The sequence below is a fragment of the Papio anubis genome, chromosome 20 (assembly GCF_008728515.1).
Source record: "Papio anubis isolate 15944 chromosome 20, Panubis1.0, whole genome shotgun sequence".
NCBI lineage: Eukaryota > Metazoa > Chordata > Mammalia > Primates > Cercopithecidae > Papio > Papio anubis.
This window is the reverse complement of record NC_044995.1, coordinates 11,734,794-11,754,354: the sequence shown is the minus strand read 5'-3', so window position 1 is coordinate 11,754,354 and position 19,561 is coordinate 11,734,794. Positions and strand designations below refer to the sequence as shown.

At 45.5% G+C, this 19,561-nt stretch overlaps 1 protein-coding gene across 3 annotated transcripts; it reads right to left on the bottom strand.

The window, feature by feature from the left end:
* Positions 1-2,720: 2,720 nt before the first annotated feature.
* Positions 2,721-17,773, bottom strand: LOC101016555 (zinc finger protein 805). 3 transcript variants are annotated; one of them, XM_009195441.4, is made up of 4 exons: positions 17,444-17,773; positions 14,398-14,524; positions 10,070-10,165; positions 2,721-4,794 (listed from the first exon to the last, which is right to left on the bottom strand). In XM_009195441.4, exons 1-4 carry the CDS (start codon positions 17,471-17,473, stop codon positions 3,164-3,166), a joined length of 1,884 nt encoding a protein of 627 aa, XP_009193705.1. In that variant the 5' UTR covers positions 17,474-17,773; the 3' UTR covers positions 2,721-3,163. The 3 variants fall into 3 exon arrangements, with proteins under 3 accessions (XP_009193705.1, XP_017808228.1, XP_021787176.1); XM_017952739.3 differs by lacking the exon at positions 14,398-14,524 and having other exon boundaries at positions 17,444-17,772; XM_021931484.1 differs by lacking the exon at positions 17,444-17,773 and having other exon boundaries at positions 14,398-17,429.
* Between the last annotated feature and the right edge of the window lie 1,788 nt (positions 17,774-19,561).

Sequence of the window (19,561 nt, the reverse complement as noted above, 5' to 3'; positions counted from 1 at the left end):
AAAATACAAAAAAAATTTGCCAGGTGTGGTGGCGGGCACCTGTAGTCCCAGCTACTCAGGAGGTTGAGGCAGGAGAATGCCATGAACCCGGGAGGCGGAGCTTGCAGTGAGCCAAGATCGCGCCACTGCACTCCAGCCTGGCGACAGAGTGAGACTCCGTCTCAAAAAAAAAAAAAAAGATATGCAAACTGGATATAAAATCACAACCCACATATATGCTGTTCACAAGAAACTTACTCCAAATATAGTGATACAGATAAGGTTTTAAAAAATGATGAAAATGTATAAATCATGCAAACATTAACCCAAAATGTAAGAGTGACCACACGAATATCAGATAAAAATTGATAAGAGTATTAACAGGAGCAAAAAAGGACATTACTTAGTTATAAAAGGGTCAATACAGCAAGACTACTAAGCAAACCTATATGTGTATATATCAAACAACAGAGCTTTAAATTATGTGGAGCAAAAACTGATAGAACTTAAAGGAGGAATAGATAATTCCACAATTATAGTTCGGGACTTCAACATCCCTCTCTTGGCAATTGATAGAAATACTAGACAGAAAATCAGCAAGGATATAGGAGACCTAAATAACACCACCAACAGGATCATACAAACATTTATAGAAACTCCACCCAATGACCAAGAACACACATTCTTTTCAAGCAGCTATATAAAACAAGATAGCCTATATCCTGGATCATAAAGGAAAAAAGTCAACAAATTTAAACAGTAACATCAAATGCAAAACAAATTAGAAATCAATAACAAATAGCAGGGAATACTCCAAATACTATTAAACAATATACTTCTAAATAATTCATGGGTTAGAGAAGATGTCTCAAAAGGAATCAGGAAATCTTAGAACTGAGTAAGATAATCAAAAACATATTAAAACTTGTGGGATGAAACTAACAGCACTGTAAGAAAAATGTATAGAACTTAAAGCTTATATGAAAAAAGAAAAAAGCCTCAAATCAATAACCTAAACATCCACCTCAGGAAACCACTGAGTCAAATACAACCAAAGCAAGTAGAAGGAAAGATACAATACAGATCAGAGCAGGTATCAGTGAAATTAAGAACAGAAAGTGGAGAAAAATCAGTGATATAAAGTGCTATTTCTTTGAAATGATCAATGAAATTGACATATGTCCACAAAGACTGACAATAAGTGATCCATTTTCAACATCAAGAATACAACAAGGAACGTAAGTACAGATCCTGCTGCCAACAAGAGGCTAAAAGGAAATATTTCAAAGAATGCTACAAATGAGAATATTTACATTAAATGAACACTTCCTTAAGAAAATCTATAAAAATTCATCCAATATGAAATACTCTGAATAGTTCTATACCTATTAAATAAAATAAATACATAATTAAAAAGCATCCAAAAGGAAAATCTCCAGGTCCCACTTGTTTGCTGGAGAATGCTACCAAACATTAAAGGAACAAATAACACCGATTCTACATAGGATCTTCCAAAAAAACAGAAGATAATTCCTTCCAACTCATGTTAGGAGGCTAGTTATCATCTAGACATCAAAACCAAACAGTAACAGTTGAAGAAAAAAAAACTACAGATTATCACTCATGAAATTAGAGGGAAGCTTCCTCAACAAAATACTAGCAAATGAAATACTGTTGCATAGTATACAAACAAAATTATACTCCATGAGCAAGTAGGGCTTATCACAAGGATGTGAGGCTGGTTCGATACTCAGAACTCAGTCAAGGTAACACATCAGCTGACTACAGAAGTAACATGACATAATTAAATCAATCAGTGGAGAAAAAGCAAGTGACAAAATTCAACACTTATTAATAATAACCAAAAAATCCCAGCAAATTAGGAATAGAGAGGAACTTTCTAAACTTGATAGAGAAACTTTTTGGAAGAAACTTTCAACATCATATTAATGAGAAACCGAACATTTCCCCCCAATATCATGAACAAGGCATGGATAACTTGTCACTATTTGTATTCAGTATCACACTGGAAATCCTACCTAGTGCAATAACATGAGAAAAGTAAATAAAAGGTGTACAGATGGGAAGCAAGAAATAAAACTGTCCCAAATTGCAAATGATATTTCTATGTTTAAAATCTTAAGGATTATCCCAAAGGAAATGGCAAGAAATGATGAGTTTAGGAAAGTTGCAAGACAGCAAAATAAGATGGAAAAAATAATGTTTCTGTATACTAGCCAACATCATATGAAAACTGAAACTTTAATCAATGCCATTTACAATCACGCAAAAAACTATGAAGCTATAAATCTTATTTTAAATGTGCAGGAGTTATACTGTGTAAACTATAAAACAGTAATGAAATATATCAAAGAAAATTTAAATAAATGAAAAGATATGCCATGTTCATGAATTGGAAGGCTAAGATGCCAATACTCAACATATTGATCTACAGGTTTAACTCAATTATATCAAAATCCAAGCAAGAATATTTGAAAAACAGAAAAATCAATCCTAAAGTGTATATGGAAAGTCAAAGAAACTAGGAATGCTAAATGAATTTTAAATAAAAATAAGAAAAAAGAAAATCACATTACCTAATTTTGAGATTTACCATACAGCTATAGCAATCAAGTAAACCAACAGATGGGAATCAAGAAAAATTCTGTGTTAAGTGTTCAATACCCATTAAAAAAGCATTTTTTTTTTTCTCCAAATCAAAGACTTAAAACAGTCTTAAGTGGTGGAATAAAACGTGCGCATTCATGTTTCCTTTAATCCTTAAATATAAAAGTATTTCATAACTCAAGCCTTCATATTTCTCATAAAAACAATGCTTCTTAAGAAGAGACAATGTTGTAGAACAAAGACATTCAGTAAGTTTCCAGACCTTGCCTTGCTAACTTTCCTGACGTGGGACAGAAACGTACATATAAGACAACAGTATAAAAGAAGCAGTGTCTGCATTTCATTTTTTCTATGTCACCTCTTTTTATAAAAATTCCTGAGATAACACTGCACTGTAAACTAACGACAAAGATGGAGCTAAAGGTTTTCCTAAGTGCATAATAACCACTGGGTGTTTTTCCAGGATGAATTCAGATGGAGAATAAGGCTCTAAGCTGTGTGATTTTCTAATATGACTCCTTAGGTGACAAATGACATTTGGCAACAGAAGGTTTTCTCACAGTGAAGACACTTGTGGGGTTTCTCTTTGGTATGTATGATCAGATGCCACGTAAGATGCTTCCTCTTGCAAAAGATTTTCCTCAGTGGTGACATTCAAAAAGTTTTTCCCCAATAAAAGTTCCTGGATGTTGACTGAGGTCTGCCCACTTGGAAAAGGTCTTCCCACATCTGTTACACTGATAGGATTTCTCCCAGTATGCATCCTTTGATGCTGAGTGAGAGATGAGCTGCGACTGAAGGCCTTTCCACATTCACTGCACTCATACGGCTTCTCTCCAGTATGGATGATGGAGTGTCGAATGAGGTTTGTGCTCCAGCAAAATGTTTTCCCACACTCAATGCATTCATAGGGCTTCTCTCCACTATGAATCCGCTGGTGCCTTGTGAGGCCTGACCTGCGGTTGAAGGCCTTTCCACACTCCATGCACTCATAGGGCTTCTCTCCAGTGTGGATGCTGAAGTGTCGAATAAGGTCTGCCCTGTTGCTAAAGGCTTTCCCACATTCTTTGCACTCAAAAGGCTTTTCTCCAGTGTGGGCCCTTTTATGCAAGATAAAAGTAGAGCAGTGGGTAAAGGCCTTTCCACATTCATTACACACATAAGGCTTCTCCCCAGTGTGAATCCGCTGGTGCCTCTTGAGGTATGATCGGTGGTTGAAAGCCTTCCCACATTCGAGGCACTCAAAGGGCTTCTCCCCAGTGTGGATGACATAGTGGTGAATCAGGGCTGCGCTCTCACAGAAGGCCTTCCCACATTCACTGCACTCATAGGGCTTCTCCCCGGTGTGAGTCTGCTGGTGCCACATGAGGTATGACCTGTGTTTGAAGACCTTGCCACATTCAAAGCACTCGTAGGGATTCTCACCACTGTGGATGATGTAGTGTCGAATGAAACCTGGCCTATCTCGAAAGGCTTTGCCACACTCTTTGCACACAAAGGGTTTTTCTCCAGTGTGGCTCCTGTTATGCAAGACGAAAGTGGAGCGGTGGGTGAAGGCCTTTCCGCATTCACTGCACTTGTAAGGCTTCTCTCCACTGTGAATCCGCTGGTGCTGGGTAAGGTGTGACTTCCGATTAAAAGCCTTTCCACACTCCATGCACTTATAGGGCTTCTCCCCAGTGTGGACCATGTGGTGCTGCAGGAGGTACGTACTCTTGCTAAAGGTTTTCCCACACTCTGTGCATTCATAGGGCTTCACTCCAGAGTGAATCCTCTCATGCCGAGCAAGCAGACGTTTCTTGTTAAACACTTTTTCACATTCACTGCATTTAAAGGTATTTTCCTCTTCCTGAATCACTGGATTTTCACCTGATCCATGAGAGTCACAGTCACGGACATCATCTCCTAAGGAGACCTGATCCTGTATAACCCTTGAACACACACCATCAGCTGTCCCTAAACCATCATGTTTGGGGCTCATTTTTCCAGGAAGCTTCTCCTTTTGGGAATCTAACCCTGGTCTCAAGTGTTCTCCCTGCATTTCTGAAAACCCATCCTGATCCTTGGGTTGCCCCAACTGGGAGTCCCCTGAAGCTCCTTGTGTTAGTTGTCTCCAGAATGAGATTTCTTCAGACAAGGCTAGCTCACAGGTGGTAGGTTCTGGGTTCTCAGGTTTTCCTTTGTCACCTGAAAGAAATCCGATACACAAAAGGGCCTGTTAGTAATGTAAAAAGAGAAGACACAAAATCACCACTTCAGTGAAAAAAATGAAGTTGTAAATGGTGCCTTTATGTCTGTTATATTTTGCCATCTTGAACCCCAGGTCTGTAATTTGTTTCTTTTCTTTACCTTGGATTCCTGACTCCTTGAAAGGGAGACCAGGCAGAGAGACCAGGTGAGGGGACAAGGCCTAGGGTGGAGACACTGCCTCAATTCCAGACTGAATATTTACATAAAGGTAACTCATTATGGGTCCCTAAATAGTTTATCCTAAATAGATGACTCTGGCTGAGGTCTGGTGGCACCAGAAAGACCAACCAGCGAGTAGAAGGTTAGGTCTCTGAGCCACAAGATACCAGCTGAACTCTGGAAAAGGGATGAAGGCTGGAAACTTCACATGTCACTATGGGCAATGTCTCGATCAACTGTACTTGTGTAATAAAGCTCAACAAACTCTAAAAACCAGAGCTCCACTGAGTTTCCTGGGTTTGCAATGCTCTGTGCACGTATTTTACACATCAATGCTGGGTGGGTAACAAGTCACCGAGAAAGCTTTGTGTTTGGAACACCCTCAGCCCCATATCCTGTGTCCTCTTCTAATTTGTATGCTTTGTCTGTAATAAACAAAACTGTGAGCATAATAGGTTTTTTTTTTTTTTTTGAGACGGAGTCTCGCTCTGTCGCCCAGGCTGGAGTGCAGTGGCCGGATCTCAGCTCACTGCAAGCTCCACCTCCTGGGTTTACGCCATTCTCCTGCCTCAGCCTCCCGAGTAGCTGGGACTACAGGCGCCCGCCACCTCGCCCGGCTAAGTTTTTTTTTGTATTTTTTAGTAGAGACGGGGTTTCACCGTGTTAGCCAGGATGGTCTCGATCTCCTGACCTCGTGATCCGCCCGTCTTGGCCTCCCAAAGTGCTGGGATTACAGGCTTGAGCCACCGCGCCCGGCCGCATAATAGGTTTTAGAAAGTCTTGTGGATCTTTTTAGCAAGTTATGAAACCTGAGGGTGGTTTCAGGAAATCCCTGAATTTGCAGTTGGAATTAGAGGATTTGGGCAGACTTGACAAAGTCCTGGAGGACTGTGTCCTTAATCTTGAGTTTGGCTAATCCTGGGTAGAAAAAGGTCAAGGCATTTTTCCAGTAGAAGATACCCAGTGAAGTAAGTCCTACTGGTCACGAGAGAAAGTGGGAAAGACACTATAGCCTTAGGAGACAGAATATGCAAATGAGCTACAGCACATGAGAGGGTTGTGGTGATGAGAATCTAGGGAAAGAATAGGCACAGGGGAACTGATTCCTAACATTCTGACCTAGGTGACAGCTGTGAAGAGCAGTGCCACTCTCAGGACAGGGCTCATAAGGCAGAGGTACCACTCTGGCACAGACACGATGCCAACTGGGAATAAAGAAGAACGGAGAGCTCAGAAATCCCCTTGCACACAGATGGGGCTTTGGTAGATGGCAAGGAGGCACAGCACCTCAGTGGTGAGAGACTACTAAGGAAATAGAGCTAGAAAAATTGGCTACCCACATGGGGAATGGAAATACTGTATTCTATCACATTTTGTACTCAAAACCAACTTCAGATTGATAAAGACTTAAATGCCAAATGGCAAGTTTTACAACTGACAATAAAATAAACAAGAATACCTTTTCAATATTAGGGTAAAGCAACATTTTTTCCACAAGGCACAAAATCATTAATCACGTAAAAAAAAACATAAATCAGACTACACTATGTAAGGAACTCACTGAACAAAAGATACTTTAAAGAGAGTGGAAGGACAAAATTAAAAACTAGAAGAATATACCTGCAGCAAATGTAACTGATAAAAGATAGGTATCTAGAATGTATAAAAATCAAATAAAAAGAGAAAGCCAAAGAAGTTAATTGAAAAATAGGCATTTATCACCAAATAACATCTCACAGAAGAAAATACAGATTGGCTCAGAATTGTGAAAGACACTAAACAACCTTACCCATGAGGAAAATGCAAATCAAGAGCACAAGAGATAATATTTTGTTTCCATTTGATCAGCAAAAATTGAGGGGCCTTATAGTTTCAAGTACTAGATAGGATATGGATCAATGGAAACTTCCAAAAATTCCTGAGAGGAATTTTTTGATATAGGCCCTTTAGAAAACAATGAGAATGCCGGGCGCGGTGGCTCAAGCCTGTAATCCCAGCACTTTGGGAGGCCGAGACGGGCGGATCACGAGGTCAGGAGATCGAGACCATCCTGGCTAACACGGTGAAACCCCGTCTCTACTAAAAAATACAAAAAACTAGCCGGGCGAGGCGGCGGGCGCCTGTAGTCCCAGCTACTCGGGAGGCTGAGGCAGGAGAATGGCGTGAACCCGGGAGGCGGAGCTTGCAGTGAGCTGAGATCTGGCCACTGCACTCCAGCCTGGGCGACAGAGCGAGACTCCGTCTCAAAAAAAAAAAAAAAAAAAAAGAAAACAATGAGAATGATCTTGCAAACTAGAACATTTGCATAGTTTATAATCCAATTATTTCACTCCAGAAACATCAAAAATGTGCCCCTACACATGTGAAAGATGAACAACATATATAAATGTCCACAGCATCACTGATATAAAAACGTAAACAATGAAGTGCTCAGAGAGTGAATGAATATATGAATATACTGTGAACCATGAACACTGAATTGTTGAATTTTCTTCAAGGATAAGGAAGTTGAGCATTTTTATGTTGAGTACAGAAAGGATGAAGTTACAAGACAAGCAGAATATAAGTGAAGAAAAAATGTCCATGAAAAGGTGTGATACAAACTCTTCAAAAAAACTGACCGTGGCCAAGGGCAAGACCTCTTTCATCAGGGGAAGAGAGAAGCTACCGACATGAGAGGTTGAGAGGAATGTGTAAGGACTGCTGATTAAACAATGTAAGTAGATGATATTGTCAACATGAAAACCTGCTGATACATCAGCAGTCACATGCTGAGTGGCTGGGGAAATATTAACTGTCTGGAACAAGGTCTGAATGCTGGAGTACCCCATGCAGGACAAAGAGCCAACCAGAGGCACAAAGCAGATACAGAGATTAAGTTTTGGGAGTCTATTAACATGCCCTAGAAAAAAGATGGTAAGAGCTTAGAGTAAGAGCCTAAGGAGGCTGGGCGCGGTGGCTCACGCCCGTAATCCCAGCACTTTGGGAGGCTAAGGTGGGCGGATCACCTGAGGTCAGGAATTCGAGACCAACCTGACCAACATGGAGAAACCCCATCTCTACTAAAAATACAAAATGAGCCAGGTGTGGTGGCGCATGCCTGTAATCCCAGCTACTTGGGAGGCTGAGGCAGGAGAATCGCTTGAACCCGGGAGGCGGAGGTTGCGTTGAGTCAAGATCGTGCCATTGCACTCCAGCCTGGGCAACAAGAGCAAAATTCCATCTCAAAAAAAAAAAAAAAAAGCAGAAGGATAGGTCTCATGGAGGTGATAGAGGGATGAATTCAGGAGACATGCATGATGTGAAATCGAAAGGCTCTGGAGATAGACTGGATGCAGGGACTTATGGAGGCGGAGGGGTTGACCTGTCTGAGGTTGGATCCAGTCCCCTAATCTGCCTGGATGGCAGAGCCATTCACTGAAACTTGCGAGGTGGCAAGAGCGAGCAAGATCACGGGTTCCTTGTTAGGCATGTTGAGTTTTGTGCTTTCGGGATTTTCAAGTGGAGATGTGGCACTGAAGAAGGGACGATCTGGAAGAGACTCTGAAGGGCTGAATAGGGACCGCATAAACACTCAGGGTTGGATGAGCAGCTCAAGGAACCCATGTGGGCAGACGCCAAGGCTCTGCAGTGGCACCAATCCACACACCTGACAGATGGCCTCATGTCCTCAGCAGCCTGAGTGTGGGACAGAGGTCAAATGTCACCCTGAGGATTTTTGGAAAACAGGAGACATAGGAAGACATGGAGGAAGTACTGCTTCTTAGTGTCTGATTGACACTAAGGGAATGAGTGGAAGGAGAAGGTGGGAGAGGCTAATAGGCAGAATATAACTGGAAAGAGAACTTGGGAGAGTAAAACAGGCCCTGCTCCCCAGAGTTCAGAAGGAAATGTAACGTATCATCACTCACTAAGGTTTATATGACATGAGTAACACTCACAGCTTACTTCGATGAGTCACTTACGTAACACGGCTCAGAATCTATGCAGTTTTATGCATTAATGTATCACATGATTACATCTTCAAACTGCCCAATAGCATAAAAATAATGTTTTTCTTTTTTTTCTATAAAAATAATTTCTGGGCCGGGCGTGGTGGCTCACACCTGTAATCCCAGCACTTTGGGAGGCCGAGACGGGCGGATCACGAGGTCAGGAGATCGAGACCATCCTGGCTAACACGGTGAAACCCCGTCTCTACTAAAAATACAAAAAATTAGCTGGGTGCGGTGGTGGGCGCCTGAGGCAGGAGAATGGCGTGAACCCGGGAGGCGGAGCTTGCAGTGAGCTGAGACTGCGCCACTGCACTCCAGCCTGGGCAACAGAGAGAGACTCTGTCTCAAAAAAAAAAAAAATTTCTAATAGCATTTTTCAGGAATAGACTGAGTATAGTGGACTGAGTAGGTGCTCACCAGATCATCTGCTGTTCTCCTTGGACAGGCAGCTCAGCCACAATTCCTAGACTCATGGACCCAAGTACAGCCAAATGCCCAGTTCCCATGGGTGAAATGTGAGGGGAGGTGGTATTTCTGGAAGTGGGTATGACATCCCTTATTCCCTTAATTCTCTACCAGCAAGAGGATGTCAGGACAACCTTAAAGCAATAGGTTGACGACAGAAGGACTCTAGGTCCTGAATAACTGTGGTACAGAGTTCCCTCCCGACCCACACAGACCTTGGTATGAGTGAAAAGAGTTTTCATACGTGAATCATTTAAATTTTGGAATTTGTTGGATACAGCAGCTGGTGTTAACTTAGCCAAACTCATATACAAACTTCACTAGGGTCACAGAGTAGCTGACTGGCAAACCAGGTTTCAGGCACACAAGGTTGGAGCCCCAGGACCAATCTCAGTTCATACACCTCACTCCTCCCCAGGAGTGGGGACAAGTGTGACAGGGCTAGGAGGACGGAGAAACCACTAAGGGCTCTAAGGCTCCCAAACCCTTAGAGAAGCCACAGTGAGAAGCTTCCCAAGAGATCCCAGGGCCAGTGGTCTCCATCCAGTCTCAAGCCAGCAGGGACTCCGACCTCCCCAGATCTTGGCTCCTACCTGGACAGGTGTCTTGGGAGAGGTCTTCCTTCCTGGTCCATGGCTCCTGCCCATGCTCTAGGTGGTAGATCAGCTCAGGTCTGGGAACAGGACACCCTGTTTATGGAGAAAGAAAGTGGACACATGGATGTTGGTGAAAAGAAATAAAGACCTTCAATCCAGTCTGGGACTTCAGGATGGGGACCAGACCTTGGAATGAAGCTACACCTATCCATGGGAACAAAAAGTTAGCATGTGATCTGGAAACCAAGGGCAGGCCATGTCATGCTGCCACAGAATCTCTACTCCTAATAGTAAGTCAAAAACTAGTATTTGTAGGCTATAACCATGTCCAAGGGACTATGCCAAGCATTTAAATGCATTATGTCATTTCAAAAGTGAACAACATTTATGGAATATCTTAGAGAAAAAGTGATACACTTTAAATATTAAATATTGATTCTTTTCATTCAAAACAAGGTATGTATCTTCATTGATCTAAGTCTTTTTTTTTTTTTAAACAACCTAAGCAATGTTTTATAATGCTCTTCCTCTAAACCAAAGACTAAATGTGTCTGTTGCCCAGGCTGGAGAGCAGTGGCGTGATCTCGGCTCACTCGGCCTCCCAAGTAGCTGGGACTAGACGCGCGCGCCACCACGCCTGGTTAATTTTTTTGTATTTTAAGTAGAAATGAGGTTTCACTATGTTGGCCAGGCTAGTCCTGAATTCCTGACTTCAGGTGATCCACCCGCCTCAGCCTCCCAGAGTGCTAGGATTACAGGTGTGAGCCACCATGCCTAGCCGTTAAATGAGGATTCCAGTTGAGGATTTCCTCACGGTATACCCAGGATGTCCATTATCATAATCAACACCATTTTGTTGACAAAGAAACGCAGGCTCCCGGAGGTAAAGTGATTTGCTGAAGAGCACAGAACTGGTGAATGGCTGAGTCAATAAGGAAACCCAGGTCCTGCCATCTCTGTCTGTGCTGTTTAACCACAAAGCTCCACAACGCTGCCCAGAAAGTGCCAGGTCAAGGTATGCCCCTGACAATAATTGTGATGAGGATGACGGTAACAGTATTGGTGGCAACAGAGATTGTAATGGCTCCCTGGACACAGCCTGGTCTCCCAGGTGCTGTTCTGAGCCCTTTCCATAAAATAACCCTTGACCCTGGCAACAGCCCTGGGATGTGACTAGGATAAGTCCTCATTTGAACAATAACACTGAGGCACAGGCAAGTTCAGAAACGTGCCCAAGGCCGTGGAGTTTTTTTTTGTTTTTTTTGTTTTGAGACAGAGTCTCGCTCTGTCACCCAGGCTGGAGTGCAGTGGCGCGATCTTGGCTCACTGCAAGCTCCGCCTCCCGGGTTTACGCCATTCTCCTGCCTCAGCCTCCCGAGTAGCTGGGACTACAGGCGCCGCCACCTCGCCCGGCTAGTTTTTCATATTTTTTAGTAGAGACGGGGTTTCACTGTGTTAGCCAGGATGGTCTCGATCTCCTGACCTCGTGATCTGCCCGTCTCGGCCTCCCAAAGTGCTGGGATTACAGGCTTGAGCCACCGCGCCTGGCCGGCCGTGGAGTTTCTGAAGAGCAGAGCTGGGGCTGGACACCAGGGTTCTGGCTCCAAACCCTGCTCTCCCAAGCAATACACTACAGAGGAAACCAAGAGCACCAGAGTGGGTGGCAGAGGGTGGTGACGAGGCCGAGATGTGAGCTGGAGGATTCACCCTCAGGGACCAGTGGCCAGGGTGAGGGGCGGGTCAGTGACTCCAGACCCCAGCATTTCATGAACCATTCAAACATTTAAAAACTGAGCGTCCTACTGTGATATGGTTACATAAGGATACTGACAGAAACTTCATATAGCAGCACAGTGGCTCACATCTGTAGTCCCAGCTACTGGAGAGGGTGAGGTGTTAGGATCACAGTGAGCTATGATCTTGCACCATTGCACTCCAGCCTGGGCAACAAGAGTGAAACTCCACCTCAAAAAAAAAAAAAAAAACCAAAAAAAAGTTCACAAAAGAAGAATTTTTACTACAAAAAAATTCAGTGGTTTCATAAAATGAAGGTGTTTCATCTGTGCTGAGTAAGTTAAACTGGATGCGGGACTCGTAGGAGTGGCTAAATTTTCCTTATTTGCTGACGACAAGGATCCTGTGAAAAGAAATGGAGCATGAACACTGCCTGGAACAGGCCTGAGACACCCAGTCAGTGCTCTGGGGATCTGGACTGTTAATTGCTTTTCTTTTTCTTCTTTTTTTTTTTTTTTGAGATGGAGCCTCACTCTGTCAGCAGGCTGGAGTGCAGTGGCGTGATCCCAGCTCACTGCAACCTCTGCCTCCCTGGTTCAAGTGATTCTCCTGCCTCCACCTCCTGAGTAGCTGGGACTACAGGCACGCACCACCATGCCTAGCTAATTTTTGTATTTTTAGTAGAGACGGGATTTCACCATGTTGGCCAGGCTGGTCTCTATCTCCTGACCTCGTGATCCGCCTGCCGTGCCCTCCCACAGTGCTGAGATTGCAGGCGTGAGCCACTGTGCCTGGCCTGCTTTTCCTAAAAGTGACCTGCTTGTTATTTTTCTTAGATTTCTTCAAAAATGGAATCCTTATCACTCTGGTAAATGGAAAATCCAGAGCCACTTGTCTTGATGGCAGGTAACCATGAAAAAGCAGCAATAAATCAAAACAACGCATACCAAAATTACCTGGGTGTGGTGGCACCTGCCTGTAATCCTAGCTACTCAGGAGGCTGAGGCATGAGCAATGCTTGAATCCAGGAGGCAGAGGTTGCAGTGAGCCAAGATCACACCACTGCACTCCGGCCTGGGCGACGGCGAGACTCCGTCTCAAGACAACGGTGCTGTTTGGTCCCTGTGAGCTCAGGCTGCTTGTTCAGGGCTGTGAGCCTAAGGCTGTTCCCTCTGTAGAAAAGGGGAAGTTGCCAACAGTTTGCAGGATATTAAGACTCAGCACTAAACCAGACTTTTCCTCAAATGCTAAGCAGGCCAGACGAGATGCAATAAAAGAACAACTTCCTTGGGTGTCTCTCAGCACCAGCTGAGGTAGTGTCTGTCCAAGCACTCTCTGAAAAAGAGCTTCTCAACCTTAGCACAACTGACATTCAGGTTCAGATAATTCTTTGTGAGATCGGGGGAAGAAGGATCTGTCCTGTGCATTACAAGGATGTTGAGTGGCATTCCAGGTCTCCACCCACTAGATGTCAATGTCATCATCTTAGTGTTAACAACCAAAATGTCTCCGCACATTGCCCAGTGTCCACTGAAGCTCAACATCGTCCCTGCTTGAGAACCACTAGCTTAGAAAGACATGAACAAGGTAAAGGGAGGAGGCTGTGGTGAGAAAGGGGCCTCCCCAAGATTCGGTGGTCAGGGAAGGGCTGGGTGAGGAGGCAATGGCGGTGCTGAGAAGCGGCGGCCACGTGAAATGCTGAATTACCCTGAGAACACTCATCAAGCAGAACAGCAAATGCAATCGCCTGAGGCGGGTGGGCACTTGGGGAAATAACAAGAAGCCCAGCAAGGCTGCAGCAGAGTGACTTTAGAATCAAGAGGACACGAAGGTGATTAAAGTGTTGTTTAGAATAACACCTGGTAGTACAGAAGGTCAAAGTCTCCTGGGGGCCTGCCTGACTCAACCCTTCTTGGAGAACACCCCACCACCCTTGACACCACAGACTGCGCTGTGGAGCAGATACACAAGCAACCAGGCCCACCCAGGCAGATCCTGCTCTGGAACTCAAAAAAAGAACTGCAGACGGAGGCCAGTCCATGCTGGGCAGTGGGTGAGAGATGGAGGCAAGTATGAGCTGGAGGTGGAGCAGCATTTGCTGCCTCAAGCACGCCCCACAGAGGCCAGAGAAACAGACAAGAAATCTGGAGGGGAAGGAGGGGTCACAAAGAGTAAAACCTGGGGTCGTTATTCTTCCCTTGAACTCGCTGAGGCAGAAAAAAACCACACAGAGTAGACAGTGACATGAGCAGACCCAGACAGAGAAACTAGGACACCATCGTGGTGGTTCTCAGTTCCTACTTCAACCCCTCATAACATACAGCTGGAAATCCTACCTTTGGGGTCTGCAAAACACCCCATTTCCTTCCACCACCTCCTTCTCCTTTGGCTGGGAGCCAAAGGGTACACTATTTCTTGTCCAAAGTGATACAGGGAGACTGTTCAGGAAGAGGTGAGTGTAGAAAATGACTGAAGTTGTGGGAAGAAGGCAAGGCAGGTTCGACAGGCCTTCTTGACCCATCAGGCCTGGAGTCAGGGGATGGAATGAAGAAGTGGCAGGTCCCCTGCATGGTGGAGGGGGAAGGCCTTACCCAGAGATACCAGGAGCCCACAGTTTTCCAGCATCACCTCCTGGTACAGGGTCCGCTGAGCTAGGTCCAGCTGCCCCCACTCCTCCTGGGTGAAAGTCACAGCCACATCATCAAAGGTCACAGACACCTGAAATGTCAAATAGAGGTAGTAGAGTTTGCCGTGGGACTGTCGTATGTGGTTTGCTGGAAAAGGTCCAGCAAGATCAAGGCCCAAGTCACTGAGGACCTCCTGAGGGCCTAACTTTGTACCAGGCTGAAGGAGGAAGGCAGACATTGCTTTGGACAGATTACTGTAATGTAAAAAAGAAAAGCATCCTATACAGGAGCCATCAGAGAATGACAGAAGACAATGGCAACAACTTGTGGACGGTGATATGTAGACAATTACAGTTCGAGGACATCAAAGAAATGAGGAAATAATGACAATAATAGTAGCAATAATGTTGACAGCCACAGTGCCTGAGCCTCACTGGTCCAGCTCATGCTGAAGGCTTCACGTTCTGTTTTAAAGCTACTACAACTCCCAAACTCTGAAGTCAGACTTCTCACGTTTGAATCCAATCTCCTGAAACTGACACTTGCCAGTTTTGTGACCTTAGGGACCTCATTTATCTCTGCCTCAATTTTCAGATTAATACAGAGTTCCCATTTTCCCAATAACAGACATGAGTTATTCAGAGCTTGATGGACTTTGAGATTTTATTAATCCTCCCACAGCCCCTGAAGTATTACTAACCACCACCGCCAATCATCTCCATGTCACAGTCACTGACCTGAGGCTAAGGGAGCTCCGCAGATTCTCCTAGTCTTTTGTGTTTTCTGTTTTTCGCTTGTTTGCTTTTTTCAGAGACAGGGTCTCACTCTATTACCCAGACAGGAGTGCAATGGCATGCTCAGAGCTCACTGTAACCTCGAACTCCCGGGCTCAAGCGATCCTTCTGCCTCAGCCGCCCAAGTAGCTGGGACTACAGGCATGCACCACTGCGCCCAACTATTTCCTTTTGGTAGAGCTGGGATCTTGCTATGTTGACCAGGCAGGTCTCGAACTCCTAGCCTCAAGTGATCCTCTCCCCTCAGCCTCCCACAGCACTGGGGCTACAGGTGTGAGCACCAAGCCCAGCTAGAGTTTCACATGTTATAAGCAGAGACAGAATTTTAACCCAGGTCCCTCTGCTTCAGGGTTTAATACTGTGACCCCAACAACCCTCCATCACCAACGTGAATCTACAATACAGTTGTGAAGCATTTCTACATATTTTTGCTATTTAATCTATTTTAGTAGCTCCTGAAAATATCCCCAAGACGTGGGCAAAACCCTCATCACCAAATTCATGAGTGCCAAATGCCGGAGGAGTGACAGTGCCTGGACCAGCCCATCCTCTCCCCTGGACCCCAGAGAGATTGCATAATGAACCATCAGCCTTTTCCTTCCCCGAGTCCTGCCAGCAGGTATCCCTAAGGCCAGTGTACTTCAGGACCAGGAAACTCAAGTGGCTGAGGATAATGCGGGCTGTGGTCATGAGAACCCCGGCTTATGACTGGCCAAAATGCCTTATGGGCTGAAGGCAGGATGAACATCCAAAAAAGACCACAGGATCTTGCCCTTCCAGGCCATGTCTCAGCAGGTGGGGATGGGGTAACCATGGTAACCTCACAAGTCCTCTTGGACCTCCTTAAACAACCAACACACTTTGCCTTTGTCTACACAGTCCTCTCTAATGGAATATCTGCCTTTCGCTTCCGATGGCCACTGTGACTTGCTGGAGAAAGACTGCAAAGTTCACCTCCAGGGCTTCTCAGCCAACTGACTGTAAAAACAAAGGCTCTGGTGGTCCACACATTAAATATGAATTTCTGTTACTTAAGTGCTGTGTGTCAGCAGGTAACTAAACAGGTTGGAGTCTTGACCTCCTCTTGTGTACGGCAGTGTTTATAATAGAATGTCACTTTAAGGAGATCAGGATTAAATGAGATGATAAATAATGTCCATTTCTCAGTTCACATCAAGGACTCAATGAAGGCCAACTGTTATAGTTCTTGTGTTAATACTGATGCTCTTTGTCCCCACAAAATCCTTAAGACCTCAACTCAGTAGCTGTCTAAAATTTTGCCAGATTCTGTATACAAAAAGTTAGACCAAGGGCAGGTGAGAAGGGGACTACTTTAGTCTGAACTGCCACGAAAGGCCGCTTCAAAGAAGTGACATTTGAGCAGAGCCAACAAGATATGAAAGGGTCTTGCAGAGATCTGAGGATAGCGTCTGAGGCTGAATGAACTGTAAAGGTGAAGGCTGAGGGATGAGAAAGAACTCTGAGTGATCATATTCGTGTGTCTGAAGGGCTGAGCCAGGGAGGAAAGGAAGGAAAGGAGGACAGAGGTGGTCAGCCATAGTGGACCTGGTAGGGACATGCAGGCCATGGCTGAGTTCGGATTATGTGTGTGACAAGAGTCCCTGGAGCGGAACTTCATTTATCCTTCAACCAATTATTGAGCACCTATCAGAGGCCTGACACTTTTGGCGGTGGAAAGCTGCAGAAGGGCTAAAAGTGGGGCATCGTATGTGATTGGTTAGGCTGAGCACGTATGGCTTTCTCTGCTTGGTCCTCTGCTGGAAGCGGAGGCAAAAATTAGAACAGTCAGTTACTAATCAAGTCCTATTTGGGGCCTACTGTTCCAGGAGTTACCGTTTAGCTTCCTGAAATGTCACCAGAGAGTAAACTAGCTCCTTGCAAGACTAAGTTAAGGCACACTGGTTTCCAGAGTTGTTTAATGTAGAACAGGAGGTTGGTTTCCTGGGCAGGTGGCTACAAAAAATTGTACGTCACGGTCCTATAATCTATGTATAGTCTGGCTACTGTCCGCTTGAATATTCCGTCTCTCAGGTACTACCACGACAGAAGATAAACTAAGTGACGAGCATGCTCCACGTTTCGTAAACAAACAACACTACAAAGAGGAATCCTGTGGCTGTCTTGGCTTCCGGCCTGCCCAGGAGGCTTCCCCGAACTAGCAGAAAAGCAGCAAGGCCGAAAGCTCGTCCACTCACCTGCGCCGGGTCCGTCAAAGCCGTCGCCATACTGGGACCCTGAGGCCCGAGCGGGGCGGGGGCTGCGGCGAGCAGGGCGGGTCTCGCGGGCTCAGCCGAGCCCCACCCCTTCCCTGCGCCGGGCGCGGTGACCTTGGCTGACAGTCGAACTCTCCCGTTACGGGGAGGCTCACGGTTCGCTCCGAGACGCGGAGGTCGCTGTCGGCCTCCTACCTGCTCATTTCCCCAGAGCCGCCAGGGAGGCGGCCACGGAACACCGCCCCCTCCCTACAGCAGGCGTGGACGGAACCGTCGCGCCCAAATTACGTCTGCATCCAAATGCCGGAAGTCCCGCCCCAAGCTTCGCGACCCACAGGAAACGCCGCTGTCCTGGACTATCATTGGCCCCAGGGCCCGCCGTCGCAGCTGGCAATGCCTTCTAGTTAATGTAGTTCATGTTCTAGTTAATGTTCTCAACAAACCGCCTGCAAAGCGGACCGATCCTGAGCCGGCAGACCTCAGTGTAAAAGCCGCAGCGGGCCTACAGCCCGGCTCAGGCCTGCCTGTGTCCTGGGGGCACAACTCGGAGGCCAGGGGCCAAGCGTGAGACCGTCCATTCTTCGCCGGAGGAAATCGAGCCCCAGCAGGCAGGGACATTTGTCAGGGTCAGGACCAGTGCAGAGACTCTGGACCAGGCTCCGGACCCTGACTTCCACCTTGCGTTATCTCCCCTCCGGATCCTCTTATACAGATCAGTGGGCAGTCAGAGTAACCAAAGGAGGACGGCAGGCGGCGCGATGCGGCCGGCCTGGAATCCCAGCGCCTTGGGAGGCCAAGGCGGGCGGATCGCTTGAGCAAAGTAGGGAGACTACCAAAAAAAAAAATTTTTTTTTTTTTTTTAAATAGCTGCGTGTTCTGGCGCACACCTGTGGTCCCAGGAGGCTGAGGCAAGGGGATCGCTTGAGGATAGGAGTTTGAGACCTGTCTCCGCGACAGAGTGAGACCTCATTGGTACAAAAAAAAAAAAAAAAAAAAAAAAAAAAAGTAGGCCGGGCGCGGTGGCTCACGCCTGTAATCCCAGCACTTTGGGAGGCCGAGGAGGGTGGATCACGAGGTCAGGAGATCGAGACCAACCTGGCTAACACGGTGAAACCCCGTCTCTACTAAAAATGCAAAAAATTAGCCGGGCGTGGTGGCGGGCGCCTGTACTCCCAGCTACTCGGGAGGCTGAGGCAGGAGAATGGTGTGAACCCCGGAGGCAGAGACTGCAGTGAGCCGAGATCATGCCACTGCACTCCAGCCTGGGTGAGAGAGCAAGACTCCGCCTCAAAAAAAGAAAAAAAAAAAAAAGAATTATATTATACAAAACTTTAGTAGTCTCCATTGGTGACTGCTTTTTTTTTTCTTCTCATGACTATGAAGGTTAGAGAATAAAATCCAGCTTTCAATGATTTGACAAATACATTATGGTTATGAAAATGGAAACAGGGTATACAGAAAATGCCCTCCAGAGATTTAAAAGTGCAGAAAGTATCATGACAGGATGTTAACTGGGTGGAAATGGAGATGGAATCAATTTTCTAGAAGGTATTATTTATAAATTGAGATTATTGAGCGATGTGGCTTAATTAGCATACAAGCTGTTAACACTGTTATCCATTACTGACAATACTATTTCGCCCAATTTAGAAGAGAGTCATAATTCTCCTTTTCACATATGTATGACCCTTAGGTTAGTTTTGGCTTTGGATGCAGAACAGATATTAAAGTTAATATGTTTATATTCCATCATGGAATGTCTGGGATCAGTGCAGGTGAGGAAAGCTATGTAGATACTGGTGACAATTTGTTTTTTTTTTTTTTGAGACAGAGTCTCACTCTTGCCCAGGCTGGAGTGCAGTGGCACGTAGCTGGGACTACAGGCACGACCCACCATGGCCAGCTAATTTTTGCATTTTTTTAGTCGAGACGGGTTTTTACCATGTTGGTCAGGCTGGTCTCGAACTCCTGACCTCGAATGTTGATCTGCCTGCCTTGGCCTCCCAGATTGCTGGGATTACAGGTATGAGCCACCACACCCGGCCTGGAGACACTTTTAAATCCCTCATGTAAGGCATGTCAGTGTCTTCATTATTTAAA